Source organism: Heliconius melpomene, chromosome 13 (assembly GCF_056956725.1).
Source record: "Heliconius melpomene rosina isolate 202511_hmr_F chromosome 13, ASM5695672v1, whole genome shotgun sequence".
Lineage (NCBI taxonomy): Eukaryota > Metazoa > Arthropoda > Insecta > Lepidoptera > Nymphalidae > Heliconius > Heliconius melpomene.
Genome location: NC_140401.1, coordinates 10917674 through 10937251, shown reverse-complemented (window position 1 = coordinate 10937251; position 19578 = coordinate 10917674). Strand labels below are relative to the sequence as shown.

The window sequence follows — 19578 nt, the reverse complement described above, 5'->3', positions numbered from 1 at the left end:
AACAATAGGTTCCCTTTGTCTACCCTGTTGTATGCGGGGTACAGCGTGAAGCTGATTTAATATAAAATATGAAAATAAGCAATAAACAAAATTAATGAAAATTAAAGTAAGTATATATTTTACTTTGTGAAAAAAAAATGTTGTGTTTAATATATTGTCTTCAATAAGAGTAATAAAATGGACATCAAATTAACATTTTTAAAAAAACAAAGGTGGGCTCCGTTTGAACTTTGAAAATATTGATATTCTTAGTTTCAACAGTGAACATAATTAAAAACAAGCATGCTAGTGCATTTAAATTGTAATATTGCAGTAATTTATACTCACAATTATTTTATTATTAATTAACTTTACTGTTCTCCATTTTTATTAACAATCTCACTCCACATATATCAACATCTTATCATCTCTACGCCGACGATTTACAAATTTATAAGACGGTACCTGCTAATGACACACCCAGAGCGATAGATGAAATTAATTCCAATTTACAATTAATTAGTTCTTGGAGTAAATCGTTCGGACTATCTATTAACCCAAGTAAATCTAATGTATGTATGTTTGGGCATCCTAAGCAGTTATTTAAAATAAAACCAAATCTCCCTCAAAACCTTTTTGACAATGTCTGCTTAGAGGTTAGTGATAGTGTCAAGAACTTAGGAGTCAGAATGGACAGCACATTTTCTTGGTCGCCTCAAATTGCCGAGCTCAGCCGTAAGATCTTCTGTGCTATAAGAAGTTTGAGAAGATGGAAGAACCTACTACCATTAAAGACTAAAATCTCATTGGCTCAAACTCTTCTTCTCCCTATACTTGATTATGCCGACTCGTGTTACTTAGATTTATCTCAACAACTACTAAATAAGCTTGAACGGATGCAGAATCTTATAATCCGATTTATCTTTGGATTGCGAAAGTTTGATCACGTAACACAATACCGTACTCAGCTTAAATGGCTCACTGTAAAAGACCGACGACAATTACACTCTCTCACTCTCCTTTTCACAATCCTTTACCACCCTGTCACTCCTTCGTACCTCAAAGAACGGTTTAAGTTCTTGGGGTCGAACGCCCTCCACTCCCAACACCTTCGTTCCCGCAACAACAACCTCCTAGAAATCCCCTCATGTCACACTAAATGCTATGGAGACTCTTTTACTGTCCAAACAGTAAAACTCTGGAATGCTCTGCCAGGTGAAGTTAGACGATCTCCGTCAGTAAATATTTTTAAGCGTAGGCTTAAAAATTACTACTTAGAACAATATTTAAAATAAAGTATCATAATATGTACGTATGTATACATTTCCGTATTATTTTAATATGTATGTATGTATGTATGTATGTGTAGGTATGTATGTATGTATGTAGTTTGTGTGTATATGTTTTTATATTTGTATGTATTTGTATTAAATAAATATATATATATTATTTATTTAATTATATATATTTTTTTACTTTGTTAAGTAATACTTTTTGCGCTACTACTTACTACTATAATTTCTTGCATAAGTCCTGCACTTTTAATGGTTGCCTGTAAGAGATCACTTGCAGTGATAAGGCCGCCATTGCACATGTTAATTTAAGTACCTATGTATCCTTCTTTTTCTTTTCTTTCTTTTTTTTTCTGTGTAAATATTATATGTAAGGTAAATGTACGGGAGTTCGGCAGTTTAAGGCTCTCATAACTTTAAACTATTATAAATACATTATTAAAGGTTATATGAATTTGCTAATTTTAGTGTGATCAAAGTGGGTCTTTTGGCAGTAATTTAATGTGTGAATTATGCGGTTTAACTTAACCTTAATTTTTATATTAATTTATTTGTGGACCTCTAATTTGAACCCTACTTCGTGATAAAATTTAGCTCTGTTTCTAACTTCGTGAGTTTGTGTCCCCTATTTCGGGTCACAAGTTTTTACCTCGCGAGTGAGGTTTTATAATAAAAAAAATTAACACCTTTATTGGTTTTGATTCTAAATAATTTGTAAATAAAAAAAAATAGGTAGATCAGCTTAACGACATTAAAACTTTTATAAAAAAAATCAAATCAAATTAAATCATCTTCACGCTGTATCCCGCACACAGCAGGATAGGCCTAGGTAGGTAGGTAGGTAGATAGGTAGGTAGGTAGATAGGTAGGAACCTAGTGTTTTTAAAACACTCCGTTCCCCACTTTCTGCGGAATTCCGGAGTCACAGCATGTTAAGTGGCACAACTCAACGCCGCGCTTTGCCTGAAATATAAATTTAAATAAATATTTTCTATTTTCTATACTATTCCTATTTTCATCTCCTGGAGTGGGGATCGAACCCACAACCAGTCGGTTTTACAGTCACACTTTGTACTCCTGCGCCACGAATAGCCCCAACTTTTATAATTTACAAATTATATAAGCTCAGTTTTAAAAAAACTACATTTTTGAACTTTTATATATTTTTTTTATAAAAAATATATAAAAAAACTCAAAATTCAAGTTAAATTTTTTGAAGCTAGGTATGCCAGTTTATAGAACTATATATTTTCGCAACCAGTTTGTACGGCGTTTTGTGTTTAGTAGGTATATATTATATTCTTGAAAAATTCTTGAAAAACCACTAGACTTATAACAAGACTAAGATAAACACTATTAACAAAGACAAAGAAGTCAATGTGCTGATTTTACGTAGATTTATTTGTCACGAAGTTAGAGAAAATAATGAAATGTAGGGGATCTTATTTCGTGTTACTGATTTTAGTAACTTCCGCAGTTCTGTTTATTCAGTATTTTTTACATTATGTAAAGTAATCATTAACTACCACGTATATTCGATAAAATACACAAAAATAAATTATAAAGGTTGATTAAAAAATAAAATTACATTGGCAGTACCTATACGAATTTAGCTTAAAATTACCAATTCAGGTTACCTTTAAAATAGTAATATAGAAATTTAAGTGGACAAAACATATACCGAATTTCGATCACGAGAAACTTTAATAAATACAGTAACTGATTTTAAGCTTTAAATTTAAATTATCTTATTTATAACATAAATATAAATTTATTAAAAAGTATCTAAGATTTCCCTAATTCGGTAGTAACACGAAATAGCGGACACTTGATAAATAAAATGTCTGCTATTTCGTGAATCGATTTATTGCAATTTTAAAAGAATTTTATGCTTCCATCTAATTTTTTTTTCAATAAAATGTTTTTTTATAGAATACAAAAAAGCATATATTCAATGTTTTATTCGAATAACTTACCTTTGTCTTTCTACAACCTTAAGAAATTCTTACGCTAGTCTTACGGTCGCAAGCATCGCAGACACGTTACAATGCAGTCTGTAGACAACTCTGCGTTTAAAATGTCGCTATACGTTCAATTTTATCATTAAAATATTGTTACTTAGTTTTTAGACAGTTGAAAGTATAAAGATTATATACCAATATATAGTTTCCGTAAATAATACTTAAATTGCTTATTATTTTTGCCAGAAGCAAAACTCACGAAACCACGTACTATCACGAAGTTACCGTCACTTACCTTATATATTTTCTTTTCATGTGCAATAAAGTATTATTATTATTATTATAAATAATTATTATGTTAATGAGGATGGCCACAAGCATGCGACTGAAACGCGACAATTGTAGCTTCGATTTTCATTCGGAGGAATTAAATATTTAATAGTTTAATTTACTCGCTCTGGTAAGCCAACGTGCGGCGTTGAGTTCCGCCACTCAACACGCAATGTCCTAACAATTCGTCGGAAGTGGGGAACGGAAGTGTATTAATGTGAACGGAGTATCTTAACAATAGGTTCCATCTGCCATCCTATGCCCTACCATGTGCGGGATACTGATCATTATTCAGTTGACCAAAAATCGGGTAAAATTATGAGTATGCATAACCACTTGGTATAGATCTAGTGATTTTAAAATTAAGATTTTGCTGTTAAATTCTCATTTAATAACCCTTATTTTATATTTACGGATATTAAACCCGTATTCGAAGAGGGGTTTCCAAAACAGTATAATACTAACAATACGTAATAATAACATACGCTATGAATCCAGATTAAAGAATTTAATTTAAAATGTGTAATAATCGCGAAAATCAAAGATGTAACCAGGATTTTGTTAAAGTAAACAAAAATATTTCCTTATAATTACATAGTCTTACTTTATTTACACAACACAACAATTTTTAACATTACAGGTAGGACAGATGATCTATTTAACATATATTTAACCTTAGAATGCTAAACTATCGTAAAATTTACGACAACGAAACGACGATTCCTGAAATAAACAATGTTTGCATTTGTCAAAGAGAAACTAATTATACTCACTTTGCGACCTGAATTAAAGTAGTTAGAGTATATAGGATGTTAAACGTGCTCCTGATGCAGTCATAATTTAAGAAAAATATGTGCCTTTTGTCCATCCAACTCAAGACAAATGATAACACAGTATTGCAAATAAGCCATATGTATATATAGGTCACAGGGTTTACAATATCAATATATGTTATTTTCATTATAACATGATTTCTGAAATTATTTTCACGCATTAATCAATAGAGGTTTCAATTATCATGTTTGTTCTCGTTCCAAGACACAACAAATGTGCCACTTGATGGTAAGTGATCACCGCCACCGACAACATCTGTGTAACACCAGAGGAGCTACAGGTGTGTTGTCTTTGAGTCTTTGAGGTGGAGATAGACATACAAATATAGCAGTAGAAAACTTTCCTTTATCTAGGGTTAAAGTCAGTATAAATACAATGTCAACTTGTTTGCTCTACTTAGAGCCATCAAGATGGAAGTCCATTGAATAAATGTTAAATTTTGAACATTTAATATCTATATTTTGTAGAATAGTCTTTGGGAGACACAACAAGACCACGTCCTTTGCGTGCACCGCGGTACACCGTTTCTATGATGTCAATCATCTCTTGTTTGTCCTCCAACGGCCAGTTAATCTTGTTGTTGTTTCCTGTGCCCAGATCTATCATTATGTGTTTGTTGCGAAAAAAGAACATTACTGTGCAGGGATCATACAATTCATACCTAAAATAAATACACATACAAGAACATTAAAAAAAAATTCAAAACTTCTTGTGATAACATTACCATAGCAAAATTTTATACAAATACTACTGTTATATTATGGTATTTTAACAATTAAAGGACATGTAAATAATATTACTGTTAATAATAGATTACAAGTAATTTGGATTTTCTATAAAATAGTAAATCTTGCTTTAATACTTAATGCTAAAGCAAATTAATATGGATACGGAAAAATTTTACTTAACATACATTTTGTTAAAATCTGGGACTTCAGTAATGTCTACGAGATAAATAACAGCAAAGTTTTTAACTTTTTCAGCAATACTGTATAAAACTTCATCCATTTTCATACATGTTGGGTCCCAATCGTGCCCGAATCTAATCACCTGTTGGAATATATTAGTAAATTATTAATTGAACTTAAAATTGACATGGACTTGAAGCTCAATGTGAAACCTACTACTACTCGGTCCTCTTCAGAGAGTATGGCTTGATCCACTTGCCATCCATTGTGTAAATGCCCTAACATATAACTCATTTTGAACAATTATAGATACACTGTAAGCAAAAGAAGTTTATTATTTTGATACTGAATCTAATCTCGTTTGTTTTTCTTCAATCAGTGTCACTGTCAGGATGTGTCAATGTCAAATTGTCAAGTGTCAACTCATCCTTGTTCTGTTTCTTTTTTATGGCTTTTAGGCGTACCAGTTGGGCAAAGATTATTTTGAAAATGTAGAGATAGCAATATTTTTATAAAACTGAATTAAACGTTTAAAATTAAAAATAGAAGTTCTATGTAGATAAATTAAATTGTAATATTTTATTACATTGCATAATACATTATTAAAAGTTTTTTTACAAATTTTAAGTTTTTTTTAAGTTAATGGCAGAGTAAAAGTTGCATTAACGGCAACAAGACGGGTATCAAGCCGTCTTGGCTATTACAGTGACACCGGGTGGGTTGGGAAGAGGGTATAGAGTACTCTGAGGAATTGTCGAGATGTCGTCGACAGCAAGGGCGTTCCCTGCGGAATTGGATCCTGGGGTTACGGCGGCGTCGATCGAGCTGGGAAGTTCCCTATTCAAAGCAAATCGGCCGTGTCGTGAAGACCCGACTGGTGACAAATTCGATTTGACTCCTACTCGGGGGAATGAATATATTTAATATTTTCATTTCTTTGCTCTGGTAACGAGGTAAAGCGCGGTGTTGAGTTACGTTTATAGCATTCGGTGAAAAGTGGGGACCGGAAGTGTATTAAATCTTAATGATAAAATTAAGTTCCCAGATTGCCTCTGCATACACTGTGGAACACAGCGTGACGTTAAAAAAAGATTTCTCTAATCTATATACCTATATAAAAGGAGATGTTCCCACTGACTGAGGTAAGATGCACGCAGAGCCGTAGGTGTTGATGGTAGAAACGTAAAATTTGGAGAGATGTTTATTTTTGTAATGTACACCCAATAAGTAGGGATTTTGAAAAATTTTAACCTTAAAGGGATGAAATAGGGGTTGAAAGTTTGTATGGATTTGTTAAAATATTCGAATATTTCAAGCAGGCGAAGCAGCCCATGTCGGCTAGTCTTACATGAAAGGTAAGAATACGCAGGGAAGATGTATACGACATGATCTCTCGGGGTAAGATACTCCTTTGATATTACAGCGAAACTACAAGTGCTATCTATCTAGGTTTTTTTCAGTAATGCGTTCCTTTTAACACCCGCGTCCCTCAGTCAAGCCGTAACGGCGTAGTGAGTAGTCACTCATTTTTTGGGAAGAAAACAATATTTAGTGATTGAGAACTAATGTAAGGATGATATGAAGTCGGATAATTAAAGTAGGGATAATTTCGTTCTAAGTGTTCAAATACAGTGAAAAAAAAGCATAAAGGTATGCAATTTTTCATCAATTTTATTTTATGATGCAAGTCCGTAAGCCAGCTTTACAGAAAACCAGCGTAAATTTTAGTAATCAATGTGATCCATAGCGATCGGGGGGCCAAACTACACCAGTATAAAGTATTTAACTTATTATAATATTTATTATTTTTACTTATTGTATAAATTATTTCGTCGGGGAGGTGTATGGAGTGGTGAGGGGACGGCAGTGGATGCAGGCTGCGGGAGGAGGCGCGGGGTGGGGCGGTCGGTGTGGTTGGCACTTCGCCACCGGAACTCGGTCACACACCAAAACATACAGATTTCTAGGGAAAAAATAACGAGTACACTGTTAGTCGACTTCGAAGCCGCATCGGTCTCTATGCGCTAATATTTCTAATCAAAATGATTTATTCTTCCTTGTTAAAGTGTATAATAAATCTTTTGACATGTCTTCGTTCGCCGTAAATAATTTTGAAAAAGATAGAATTATAAATTAATTAGCAGCCTTAGAATTTAATTTGCTTTTCAAGTGACAGTTTATAAACAACGCGTCGCAAAAGTCACTTGATATTTGCATTCGCCGAGTTTATTGGACACCGAAGAACTTTCGGGGTAAGTGTTTATGGTATTATATAAAGTAAACGATCTGTTTTAAGAAGTTAAAAATACTTTAAAAAATCAGTTTTGTGTTGCAGTATGGACACAGTGTACCCGGCAGCGCTGAAGGCGCTGGCACGCGGGCGGCGAAGACGCGGCGAGCCCCGCCAGCGACATCGCACCATGCCCGTCACCTTCGCGGAGATCAAGGTAGGCCTCGTCCAACCTGTAGGAAATAGCTATAGGAAACATACTATAATTCACAAAATCGTGAATCTAACGAGATTACAGCACGGCGGCGGCATTGATGCGTAATGATCCATAATTAGATTTTTTATACTCAGTTAAATCGACGATGCACGGCGTATACCTACTATCGAATTCTTTTAATAGGTATTAAATTTTTTAAATAGACAGAATAAGTTTCGTTTTTTGCTTTATGAGATGGCCGATAAATAGAGGGTACAAAATTTTTCCAGGAAGTAGACGAGGACAAGGAGGAGAGCGAAGAGGTGCAGGCGGCCAGCACGGGCAGCGTGGTGAGCAAAGCGTGCTCGCCCGACGACCATCTTGGCCGGGAGTTCGCGGAGTTCCGGCGGAGACGTGCGCACCGCGACCCCGCTGAGGGATCCGCCACTCGCGCAACCGCGCCCACCTCACGCGCCTCCAGCGAGCCGCGACCAGACGGCGGGCCCTCTTGATGTCGCAGAGGTCAGATGGCACTCTACTTGCGATGTTCCTTATCGGAAAGCTGTCCCAGAAGTCAGAAAATTGCGACAAAGAAAATGGCAGAAATTTCTGACCCGTTGCGTGTGTATTACATTTAATATGGTTTCAATGTTTATATATGTTTATTTTACTGTTTTTGTACATAATATATTCCACAAATGTATTGGTATGCGTGAATCTATGTAGTTACTTGCTAGTTATGAAGCTTTTTTAAGAATAATGTATTCCTAATCATATGTTCTCTTACTGACACTCTAGGGTTAAAGCGACTTTCGATTGATAGAAGATTAAGTATGAAATATTAAGTCAACTAGTTTAATCTGAGTTGCATTAAATGTTCTTAAGTACTTTATCGTATTTCTAAAATATAAAAGTAGATGTACAGTCTGCGAGGTTTAAGCAGAGTTTTGCATTTGTGTGAGTGTTCATTTATAGTGCAGTGGTCACATCTCTTGCTTGATTTTTCTCAACCGACGTACACCTCTTGTACTGATGACAGCGTCACACATTTGGTAATGTTTTATTTTTGTGTTTGATCTATTAAAAGTGGAAGATACAGTAGGCGCTACCATTGTACATCAGTATCAGCCTGTCGTCTTCCACTGCTGCACATAGGCCTCTCTAATGGCACACCACTGTACAAAAATGGAAAATTAAATGTTTAAAAAAATAAGGATCGTAAAAACAACACTGTTTTCGATGATAAATCATTATTAAACTAAACGACTTATCAGACGAGAGTAGAAATTACGAGGATGCAAACTGCAAAGTCAGGTATGGAACAACGTAGTGCAATATTTTTGATCCCCGAAGGCTGAAATATATGAAATAAATTATAATTTACATATCAACAATTATTCGTTTCATCAGACCTGCAGACCCCCTGGTCGGTAATCGAATAGATTTTGAAATCAAATGAAGAAGATGTTTGAGAATTCTATTCTATTCTTTTGAATAAAATAGTATCTAACAAACAATATTTTTGTCAATTTACAATTCCAAACGTTTACAAATAAAACGTTAACAAATGTGTCCGCTACAAATAAATATTTGCTATCAGAGTCATAAGATCAGAAAGAGTTCTGTGGGGCTGACCTCGCGTCATCCTTTTACTTCAATTTTGAGCTGTATGTCGTTTAAAAAAGACTGTATGATTATATAAATTTGAACACCCTGTAGTTACTATGCGTATTAATAAACAATTGCACTGACGTAATCTGTTATAATATGTAACCAGTATCGTGCCCGCGCAGAATCAGTTTTAGATTGTTTACTCAACACGCTCTGAACTCTAGCCACCTCGCGGCGCTCATACTGTGACTCGCAATAAAACTCACTTTTATATCGCTTCTCTTTATTTTAAGAATAATAAATAAATAAATAACACTTTTAACCATTCTAACATCTTCAGTAAACAGACATGTGCCAACAGACAACGAACATAGGCCGGAGAATGTTCGTAATTTAACTTACGACTAGGTATATAATGTATTTAGGTATATATAACATTTAATTTTAAAAATATACTGTCACTATCTGAATATTTATTGTAATTGTATCTTCGAAATAATATGTAAATATACAACTATAATTTTTTTACAGTTTCGTTTCTCTCCACTTTCCATACAACATATAACGCCTCCCTCTATCGATTTGACTTATAATTTAATAAAATATAGCTAGCTATTAATTACATACGTACATCTTGTTATATTTTGAAAACAAATGCTTTTCTTTGTAAAAAAGTGTGAGGTCTACAGCGTTATGGAGTAACAGTGTTATGGCACAAATATTAACATACAATAAAACAACATATTAAATAAGAAAAAAAAATAAAATGTCGACATAATCATTTCAATGCTTCATAATATTACATGCTTTAATTCCAAGTCAAAAACATACATATAAATATTATTAGATAGTATCACGTTAGTCAAATTCTCGACAGGAGTATTGAGTATATGATATTGGATTTGTAAGGAATTCATCTGTCGAATTTGTTTACTACATTTATTTATGATTTATTATCTGATGGAAACTAAAATCTATTAAACATATCATATAACATTTCCTTTTAAGATGTAAATAAAGTTTTTTTATATTTCTGGTATATGCGTATCGTGTGTTAGGTCTTAATTAAGAAACTAAAGGAGCCGTAAATGAGTATACAATTATCAACATTATCTACAATGTGTTGTTGACTCTATATTCATAAAACGGTTATATTCAGTCAAAAATATTCGATTTTTATTGTCTTTAGTAAAATTGGTTCTTTAAGCATTTCAAGAAATCGCAAAACGAGGTACATACTGTTCACTTGTAATATTTAGGCATAAGTTCATTAAAATATGTACGACATGACGGTAACACCTCTGCAAAGCCATTAAAAACTCTATGTCATATAAAATCTAACTTACATTCAACATAACATTATTTATAATAAATTATTAGTAGATACTGTAGTCGAATACTGCTTCGGTCCTTTCGGACGTAAGGCTAGAGCCGGCGCGACACGAGTCAACAACGCGCGCGGCCGTAGCTTCAACAATACATACATATGTACACTTTCAACTATTAACGCTATCATCTATGTACTTTGTAAATAAACACGCACATATAATTATATGAATGATCTAGCTATGATTACATCAATTTAGAACTTTATGCCTTATTATATAAAACGTTATTTTTATAAATAAATATCGTATCTCCGTTACACTATTTTCTAACACTAAAATTGTCATGATTTCTTTAATACTGTATAAAAGAGACTGAACATATTCGGCGATGAGAAGACCTGGGGACAACCGGACACCGTACACGAACGAAGTTACATTTGTATAGTAGTATCGGTGGATTGTTTGTGAACTGCAGAGTATGGAGGTAACATTGTAGGGCTGCGGACCTCTCGGCACGCGAGAGTAGCAGGCCGGCTGCTAATGGACGGTACGATAAGACACTGATTCCGGCCTCTGACCGGCGATGAGTGATGACTCCGAGCGACCTCAGCGAGCGTCCGCCTCCTCCGCCGGCGCCTCCGTCTCCGCCGCTGACGGGATCGTGTGCAGCAGCCGCGGAGGCGGTAGCGCGCCCGGCGCCGGAGACGCGGGTGGCTCGTCCGCCACCACCGCCGGCTGTCGAGTGAGGCGTGGGCGCGTGCCCACTCCGGCTGCTACCGCCCCCGCGCTTGCCGCGCCCGCCGCCGCCGCGCTGCCACCCGAGCGCGACGTGCGCCACGTGCCCGTAGACTGCGTCGCGTTGGAGCCCGACGAGTCGTTGCGCGACGAGGACAGGTTGGAGTCCTGCGAGGTCTTACGCGCCACCAGCCATGAGGCGGCGCGGCGCGGCGGCGGCGGCGCGCGTCCGTAGGTGCGCCACGAGTCCGAGCGCGATGACGAGAACTCCACCGACGACGACACGGAGCCGGTGCGCACCGGAGGTGCGGGTGGTTGGCGCGGGGCAGGCGGCACCGGCGCGGTGGAGCGGCGTCCGCACGCGCGTAGCCAGCGCAGCAGGCGCTCGCCGCCCGCCCCGCCGGCGGCGGATACGCCAGCCACTGGGGCGGCGGCGCCGGTGGGCAGCAGGCGACGGCACGCGCACGTGGCGCCGTGCTGGCCGCGGGACGAGCGCTCCGCGAGGCTGTTGGTGTTGGCCGGTGTCTGGCGGTTGCTGAAGTTGGAAGAGTGTCTACATCGCCCAATGCCGCGAGTCACGCGGGATTCTTCGATAGCCTTGCATACGAGAGCGCAGTCTTTTTTAAATTGTTTGGTGAGTATGGCGTATAGGAAAGGATTGCAGCATGAATTTAATGGCAGCACAAAAACCGTAAACACTTTTGCCTCCTCGAGGGACACGAGCTGGGCGCCAAAAGCCGCCGTGAGGGCGAAGAAAGCTATCGGCGACCAGCACAGAAAATCTGTGAAAACTAGAAGCGCCATTCGCTTAGCGATACGAGAGTCGTTGGAGTTCCACGCCTGAGAGCCGCGGATGGCGCAGTACATCTTCAGGTAGCAGCCGAGCAGCACCAGGAAGGCCAGTCCGTTGATAATAAGCAGCGTGACGACGTACCCTAGCGCGGCGGGCGAGCCAGTCTCGAAGGGCAGGCACACCGCGAACTTGCGGTAGTCGGACACGCCCAGCAGCGGCAGCGCGGCCGCCGCCAGCGAGAAGGCCCAGCCAGCCGCCATGACGGCGGCCGCGTGGCGCAGCGACAGCCGCTTGTTGAGGTGCATGGCGTGCGTGATGGCGTAGTTGCGCTCCAGCGTGATGACGGCCAGCGTGTACACTGACAGCTCCGACGATAGCACACCCAGGAACCCCGCCAGCCGACACCCTCCGGACATTTGCCACGAGATCGCATGCGCTCGAAATTCACCTAATGTTCCTGCGTCGACTACCGCCAAAAAACCTATAATGACAAACTTATTTTTGATTACTGCAGCATGTATAGGTACATGGTATATTGTTTTACTAGTATTTAGTAAATTACCTAAATAAATTCCCATAAAGAAATCAGCCGCTGCCAGGTTGGTGACTAGAAATCGCGGCACATCGATGCGGCTACGACTGAATACCAGCACGAAGACGACCGTGCCGTTGCCGAGCAGCGCCAGTAGGAACACCGCCCAGACGCCGCACCGCAGCGTCCACCAGTCGAAGAGATCCACACACGGCAAAAACGGTCCTGATAATGTACAGATATTTAAAAATATAGTATTGCAGATTATTAAATCTAAGCCTTAATATATAATGGGAAAAAATATACCAGGTAAAGGCAAGCACCGTACGCGGCGAGCTCCAGAAAATTTTAGTTCTGCGGCTCCCACTCCGCCCCACTCAACCGCCGCTAGCCGCGACCCGCCCTCGCCAGTAGCATTCACTAGACAATGACACGATTAAGCACATTAGGGCATTTTTAATTCAGTAGGGCGAAAAAAATATCTAAATAGCATATGTGCGCAATAAAAAGTTTTAAATATTAATGTTAAAATTGGTTGTTATACTGATTATCAATTTTTGAATTTACAATGTAATTTACCTCCAAATAAATGAATTTCTCTCAAAACCATGTACTACAAGTATATTTAATAATTTTTAATATTCCTATAGATTTGCTTATAATTTCTATGTCTGGTTATTTGCTTTCCTCTTACTATGCATTTCTTTTTATTTTTCTGTATAAATATCAATAAAGCTTATTTTCTGATGCACTCAAGATTAGACTAGACTAAGATGTCCATATCCTAAAAATTTACTGTATCAATGTTGATGACATTTGGCTTGTTCCTAAAGTTGGAATAAGTTTAATTTAATAAAAAAAGATGGAGATATTATGTTGATATGGCTTTTAGTTTCCGAGGAATTTTTTAGATGATATAAGACGCACGGTAGTGCGGCCAGATGTCGGTAGCGTTGGCCCAGGCGGCGAGGTCGACGTGCGCTGGTGGCAGCAATACGAGGTCGCTGAACTGCTCGTGCTCGGCGTCGGTCTCGTCCACCTCTGCGCTGCCGCCCTCCATCAGCGGCATGAACTCGCAGCAGTGGTACGCGTACGATAGCACTAGCGTCTGTCGGGTATAGTACTACTTATAGGCATGTGTAGAAGGAGATAGTAATTATAAATAGTTATAAGTGAATAGAGATTTTAAGTATATATAAATAAATACAAAAAATTAGGCCTTGAAATTCTACAATTTACAGTTATTATTTGTTAAATGAAATAATTTTTATATAATGAAAAAAAAACGATCATAAGAATTATGAACCCATAATTCAACAGTATTTTACACCTTAAGATTAAATAAAGGGCGTCGTGGCGCATTGGCAAAAGCATTTCACTGCAGACGGTCGCGACGGTTGTGGGTTTGATTACCACTCGGGGGAACGAAGTATTCAATATTTTTCATTTCCTAGCTCTTATAACAAGGTGAAGAGCAGCGTTGAATTCTATTACTCAACACGTAATGCCTCAGAAACTGGGGAAAGGAAGTGTCTTCATGAGAACTCAATGGCTTAACACTAGGTTGCCAGTTTCCTCTGCCTACCCGGCATGTACGGGATACAGCGTGAAATTACAAAAACATTAAATAAAATAACGAAAAAACATCTGAAATCCCAGAATTTGTAGAAATATCTCAACTGACCTGTATTCTCGGGAAGAGGTCCGGCGGGTGGAAGCGGCGCAGTGCGGGGTTGTTGTGCGCCTTCAGGTGCAGCAGGCGCTGTAGCCCGCTCGCCGGCAACACCGGGAACTTGTTGTTACCCACGTTTCTATAACACAGTACACACTTTATACACAATTAAATACAAATCGTATATCTTTATATCTATTATTTTGAGATTGTTTTTTGTTTACACACATTTACTTTTAAGGTTATTTTTACTGACTTTTTTCGTAGTTGTATGGTAAAAACTTTATAAATGGCAAAAGCCAGTAAATACAAAAGACAAAAACATGTTAGAGAATTGTCGCGCATATATATACACGTTACAAAACACAAAGTATCATGACACAGTATAAGTGAAAATGAACTTACAAGTCTTCTAATTTAGAAATGGGGACGAACGCCTCCATGTCGATGTGCTCTATTTGGTTGTCCTCGAGGTCTCTGAAAGCAGACGTATTCAAATGAATATACAGATGTAAGTAGGTGATAGCGCCTTGTGGGACGCGATGCGCGATGTTGCCTTTTGTATATTAAGATTGCATCGCTTTATATCAGATATAGTGTATGTAAATATGCATACGTATTGACATACATTCGTTATATGTACATAGTATGTAGATATATCATGTTACATCATCATAATATGCCTTTTATATATTAAGATTTATTACGAGGCCTGTCATGGCCCAGTGGCAGTAAGGTGCGACAGTAAACACGACAGGTTGTGTGTTCGATTCCTACACGAGGAAATGAATGATTAAATATTTTCATCTCTTCGCTCTGGTAACGAGGCAGAGCGTAGCGTTGATTTCCGCTACTCAACACGCAATGCCTCCAAATTTTCTTTCGGCGGAAAGTGGGTAACAGAAATGTCTTAATGGGAACGGAGTCTCTTTAAACTAGGTTCCCAGGTTACTTTTGTCTACCCTGCTATGAGCGGGAAACAGCGTAAAGCTAAAAAAATATATTGATCTGTAAATCGATGCAATGTTGCAGCGTTCAATTTTTTCCAATATGTTATTAGACACGCGACTCTCGTCGTATATTTCTCAGTTAATTGGAAACGCCCGACGCTACATCACGCGTCACCACAGAGTAACGCATGTCGCGATCACCATCAAGTAACGACCGTTTAATATTCGTTGAAAGCCAACGACTCGTGAGCGTCGTTAATTGTTTTAGCGCCTAACGACGTTAGCTGCGTGCGGTCGGCGGTCGGCGGCCTCAAATGTTACTACTTATACCGCAAACTGAATAGCTACTTCACATTTAGTTAGTGATGTCGCGTCGTTAGCGGATTGTTAGAATTTGTGTTGCTGAAATGAAAACAGATTTTATGATGTGTCGACATTTTCCGTCGACAGTAGAAAGCTTAGCAGCTTTAAGCTTCTAGAGATTTTCAGCTGTATAAAACAATAAAGTAGAAATATTACTTATCTGGTTTTATAAATGTTTATAGAACTTACTAGATTTATAAGAAAATTGACAGCAAGGAGAAATGAGAATATACACTTTACATTCTCTCACATAGCTCTATCTACACGCGATTAAATATAATAAATTATATGTACATAAATGTAAAAACTATACATAGTTAATGAGGGACACGTGAATAGCAAAAAGGTGCGGAAGAGTGGAGTGACCATTTGTGGTAAGAACAAGACACCGCGCCGCCGATATGTAGGTAGGTACTACTAAATATTCAATCAATGAACTTGCGGATGATTGATAGCTTTTTACAGGTAAAGCGACCGCCGCACTCGGTTTTATTCATTTCTACATAAACATTAAAGGGACATACATATGTACGACAACATGTGATGTTATTTTATTTAATAAAAAAATTAATAAGATATGAGTAAACTAATGTTATTAAAATTCAATACAATTCAATTGGAATATACAAAAACTTTATCTTTGTATAATTAAATTCCTTACAAAATGTGGCTTACCTATTCATATATTAGTAATCAAAGTACGTACGAGTTCATTAACTTCTAAGATTATGTAAGTATTTTAAGTAGCATGTACTTACAGTAGCTGAAGTCTGGGCGAGTGCAGGAAGGTGTCGGCGGTGACGACGCGCAGGCGGTTGCGCGCGGCCAGCAGGTCGTGCAGGCGACGGAGCCCGCGGAGCGCTCCCTCGCCCAGAGTCTCCACCAGGTTGTCCGACAAATCCCTGCAAGGTATTCGCTATTATAGATTTTCTTAACTTTTCCTGTCGAGTTGTTGGTTCGATGATTCGAACCCCCAATTTGAGGTCATGATAATATTTATTTTATAAATAGCTCTTTTTCTCCCGTTATGATAAGGCAAAACGGGGTATTAAGTTTCACCACTCAACTCGCAATGTCTTGGGCTCCTGTCCGAATATTTTTTCAGTCCGTTCGACAGCCATGTTCGAGTCCCGCAGGGAATGGCATCCATTCAATTTTTCAGAGACAGAGTACCCTCTTCCCTAAACACCCGGTGTAGCTGTAAAAGCCAGTAGGGCTAACAGTATTAACCTCAAGTTCGAAAAAAAGAACAACAATTAATATTATCTATTATTTTGTTATTGAACTATTTTAAGCATTCAGAGCGATTGTTCTTACTGGTATTAAACGAGTATCAGAGGCGCCAGCTTGCAGGCTTGCATCCGACGGCTGCATACTAATATCTAATATAGTTACTTACAGAGACTACATTAATTGTCCTGAACATTAGCGTTGCATGCATTGATTTTTAATAACGAAATATAAGTATCGATTACCTTGCACTCTAGTTCTAGATTTTAATTTTGATTTCTTATAAGAATTGAGCCGTTCAAAATATCTATACGCTATACAGATATTACAAAGGGAAATTTGAACTAGTATCAAATAAATCCATTCGTAATTTAACACCGGATTTATTACATCCTTTGTAAAATCATCACAACTAAACTCTTTTTTTTATTATAATAAAAAAATATGTGATGCAACCGAGTGAAACCTTGACAAACTTATTTACTTATTTATGAAAATATTTTCCTTTTCCTCGACCTTCGTTTTGCCCGCTATTGATAATACGGGAAGTTATAATTAGATAAGACTAGTTCATTTATATTAATTAGAAGAGTCATTGTTCAATTCTATTGTAATATTAAATATTATTATAATAAACAATAGTAATTAATATTCTCTAATCCTTAATTATCTATTACATGGAACTTAACGCCGCGCTTGCCTCGTCAGAAATCCCTGACAGATAGAAAATGCATTGTTACGCAACTAGGACTATTAATCTATATCTTAATACAGTGAAGATTAGTAATATTTTTAACATTTTTAAAATATACTTTCACATAGAAATATACTTTTAGAAAACTTATAAAAAATCGAACGCAGTGAAACTGGGACCTAAAGTTGTAAAACTCCCCGTAGGGACGCTTGAACTTAAATAAGTTATAACAAGCAATATAAAAAATATATAAAAGTTTCTATTTTTTTAGTAAGTAAAGTAATCTTCATGTTTGGTCAGAGACCTGAACGGTTTCTAATAAGTGCGGGTACGAATTCTTCTAAAAATACAAAAGAAATATATACCTTTTTATTTATTTAATAGAAAAAGAAATATTGACCAACATAAAGCAGTAAACTTTTTGTAAGTAAAAGATCCACTTACTAGATTAAAAAAAAGCGTTATAAGATAAAATTTCCCCGCGAAGTTTGCGTGCCGTTACGAATAACTTTGTAACGACTGCGAGCATAATGTAATTTGTTATCGCCTCGGAGTTGCGTGCTGTGTACACTATACAAGGTGTACTGTGTACGTACAAAACGCCCGCGGTAATTGAACTAGCCGCGCTCTACAATTGATTGCGTTTCAATATTTTTTTTCAGCTTCACGTTATACCTCACATGGAGCAAGAAAGGAAGCCTAGTGCTAAGACACTTCACTTCCCACTTCTCCTTTCCGCCGAAGTCTGAAGGCACTGAGTGTTGTTTATGGAGGCATTGAGTGTTGAGTGGAGTAACTGAACTCCGCGCTTTACCTCGACACCAGACTCGAAACTTTACTCAAAATGAAAATATTAAATATTAAATTTTTCTCGAGTGGGAATCGACCCCATAACCTGACGCGTTTACAGTCACACGCCTATGCCCCTGCTCCAATATATCCAAATAGCCTCTTTTTTTAAATATTCTCTATTAGATAAATTTACAAATTATTATTATTTTCTCCCTAGATGTTTATTTATAAAAGTCATACATAAATGAGAAGCATGAGACGTAGATAGCGGAAGTTCAATACTCACAGTACGCGAAGTTCAGTGCAGTTGTGGAGATGCGGCACTCGCTCCAGCTGGTTGGACCGCAAGTCCCTGGACAAGAGGTCATCTATTTTAATAAGAACTTGGCTACACATACATACATAAAATATTAAGATGTAAACAAACAATCATCAATAAATAAATTGTAAATAAACAACATGTAAATCATAGCTTTACATTTATGAAAATCTAATTAAGAATTAATTTAATAGACGTTAGGTGCTTCAGTTGCCTGGATGCGTTGCCAAGAGTGGTTCGGTCCGGAGTAGCAGCGCGGCCTACGCTAATGGCGAATTGTAATAATCATGTAAGCTTCAATGATACCGTCGAGGTTGATGAAACATGATCGATTGCTCTCGCGCCGGGGAGAGGTTTGTTTGTACCTCTAACCTCGCTTAGAAGGTGACACAATTCAATGTCTTAGTTAGACATTTCGCTGGTTTCTACCTATGTCACTAAAATGTCTCAATATTGGTTGTTATTATAAAAATATACCTGCTAGTATAGAAGGTGTGTTAAAGTTATAAATAACTTTTGAATTAGACCACTGCACCCGGTGCTTTCTATTTCAACCGATGAATGCAGTAGCTGAGTACAGCGTAAATCAAATCTTATAATGTTGTGCCTTAGGTCTTATAATTGAAAATATTATGTGTACTGAGAATAAGGAAAGGAAGAAAGAAAAAAATACGATTTAAAATGGAGGTTAACGAAGACGAAACATAAAAAAGAGAGTGAAATACCATGTTGAGCTAATACATATAGTACCACTTAACTTAACAATTGAAACATTACAGGTGAATCTTAAATGCCACTTAAATGCTAAGTCACGTAATGAACCACTAAG

The 19578-nt window shown here is 37.5% G+C and overlaps 3 protein-coding genes across 4 annotated transcripts in view; 1 reads left to right on the top strand and 2 right to left on the bottom strand.

Annotated features, from left to right (window-relative positions):
* Positions 1–4141: 4141 nt before the first annotated feature.
* Positions 4142–5701, bottom strand: Dim1 (thioredoxin-like protein Dim1). Its single transcript, XM_085196587.1, has 3 exons — positions 5521–5701; positions 5310–5446; positions 4142–5057 (listed from the first exon to the last, which is right to left on the bottom strand). Exons 1-3 carry the CDS (start codon positions 5596–5598, stop codon positions 4844–4846), a joined length of 429 nt encoding a protein of 142 aa, XP_085052713.1. The 5' UTR covers positions 5599–5701; the 3' UTR covers positions 4142–4843.
* Positions 5702–7115: 1414 nt separating this feature from the next.
* On the top strand, positions 7116–9869 carry LOC146532944 (uncharacterized). 2 transcript variants are annotated; one of them, XM_085195487.1, is made up of 3 exons: positions 7116–7556; positions 7640–7751; positions 8021–9869. In XM_085195487.1, exons 2-3 carry the CDS (start codon positions 7641–7643, stop codon positions 8240–8242), a joined length of 333 nt encoding a protein of 110 aa, XP_085051613.1. In that variant the 5' UTR covers positions 7116–7556; position 7640; the 3' UTR covers positions 8243–9869. The 2 variants fall into 2 exon arrangements, with proteins under 2 accessions (XP_085051613.1, XP_085051611.1); XM_085195485.1 differs by having other exon boundaries at positions 7117–7556; positions 7627–7751.
* Positions 9608–19578, bottom strand: part of rk (G-protein coupled receptor rickets) — a 47878-nt gene continuing 37907 nt past the window's right edge. The window contains exons 10-17 of the mRNA XM_085195484.1: positions 18717–18782; positions 16473–16616; positions 14807–14878; positions 14414–14540; positions 13657–13837; positions 13036–13149; positions 12760–12954; positions 9608–12678 (exon numbers count right to left, since the gene is read on the bottom strand). Of these exons, the coding sequence (XP_085051610.1) occupies positions 11276–12678; positions 12760–12954; positions 13036–13149; positions 13657–13837; positions 14414–14540; positions 14807–14878; positions 16473–16616; positions 18717–18782 (2302 nt within the window). The 3' untranslated portion in view covers positions 9608–11275. The remainder of the gene's footprint in view (positions 12679–12759; positions 12955–13035; positions 13150–13656; positions 13838–14413; positions 14541–14806; positions 14879–16472; positions 16617–18716; positions 18783–19578) is intronic.

Coding starts and splice junctions, on each gene's coding strand:
- Dim1 (XM_085196587.1), bottom strand. CDS start 5,598: ATGAGTTATATGTTAGGGCATTTACACAATGGATGGCAAGTGGATCAA. Junction 5,447..5,520: donor CTGAAGAGGACCGAGTAGTA/GTAGGTTTCACA, acceptor ATATTCCAACAG/GTGATTAGATTCGGGCACGA. Junction 5,058..5,309: donor GTCCCAGATTTTAACAAAAT/GTATGTTAAGTA, acceptor TATTTATTTTAG/GTATGAATTGTATGATCCCT.
- LOC146532944 (XM_085195487.1), top strand. CDS start 7,641: ATGGACACAGTGTACCCGGCAGCGCTGAAGGCGCTGGCACGCGGGCGG. Junction 7,752..8,020: donor TCACCTTCGCGGAGATCAAG/GTAGGCCTCGTC, acceptor AAATTTTTCCAG/GAAGTAGACGAGGACAAGGA.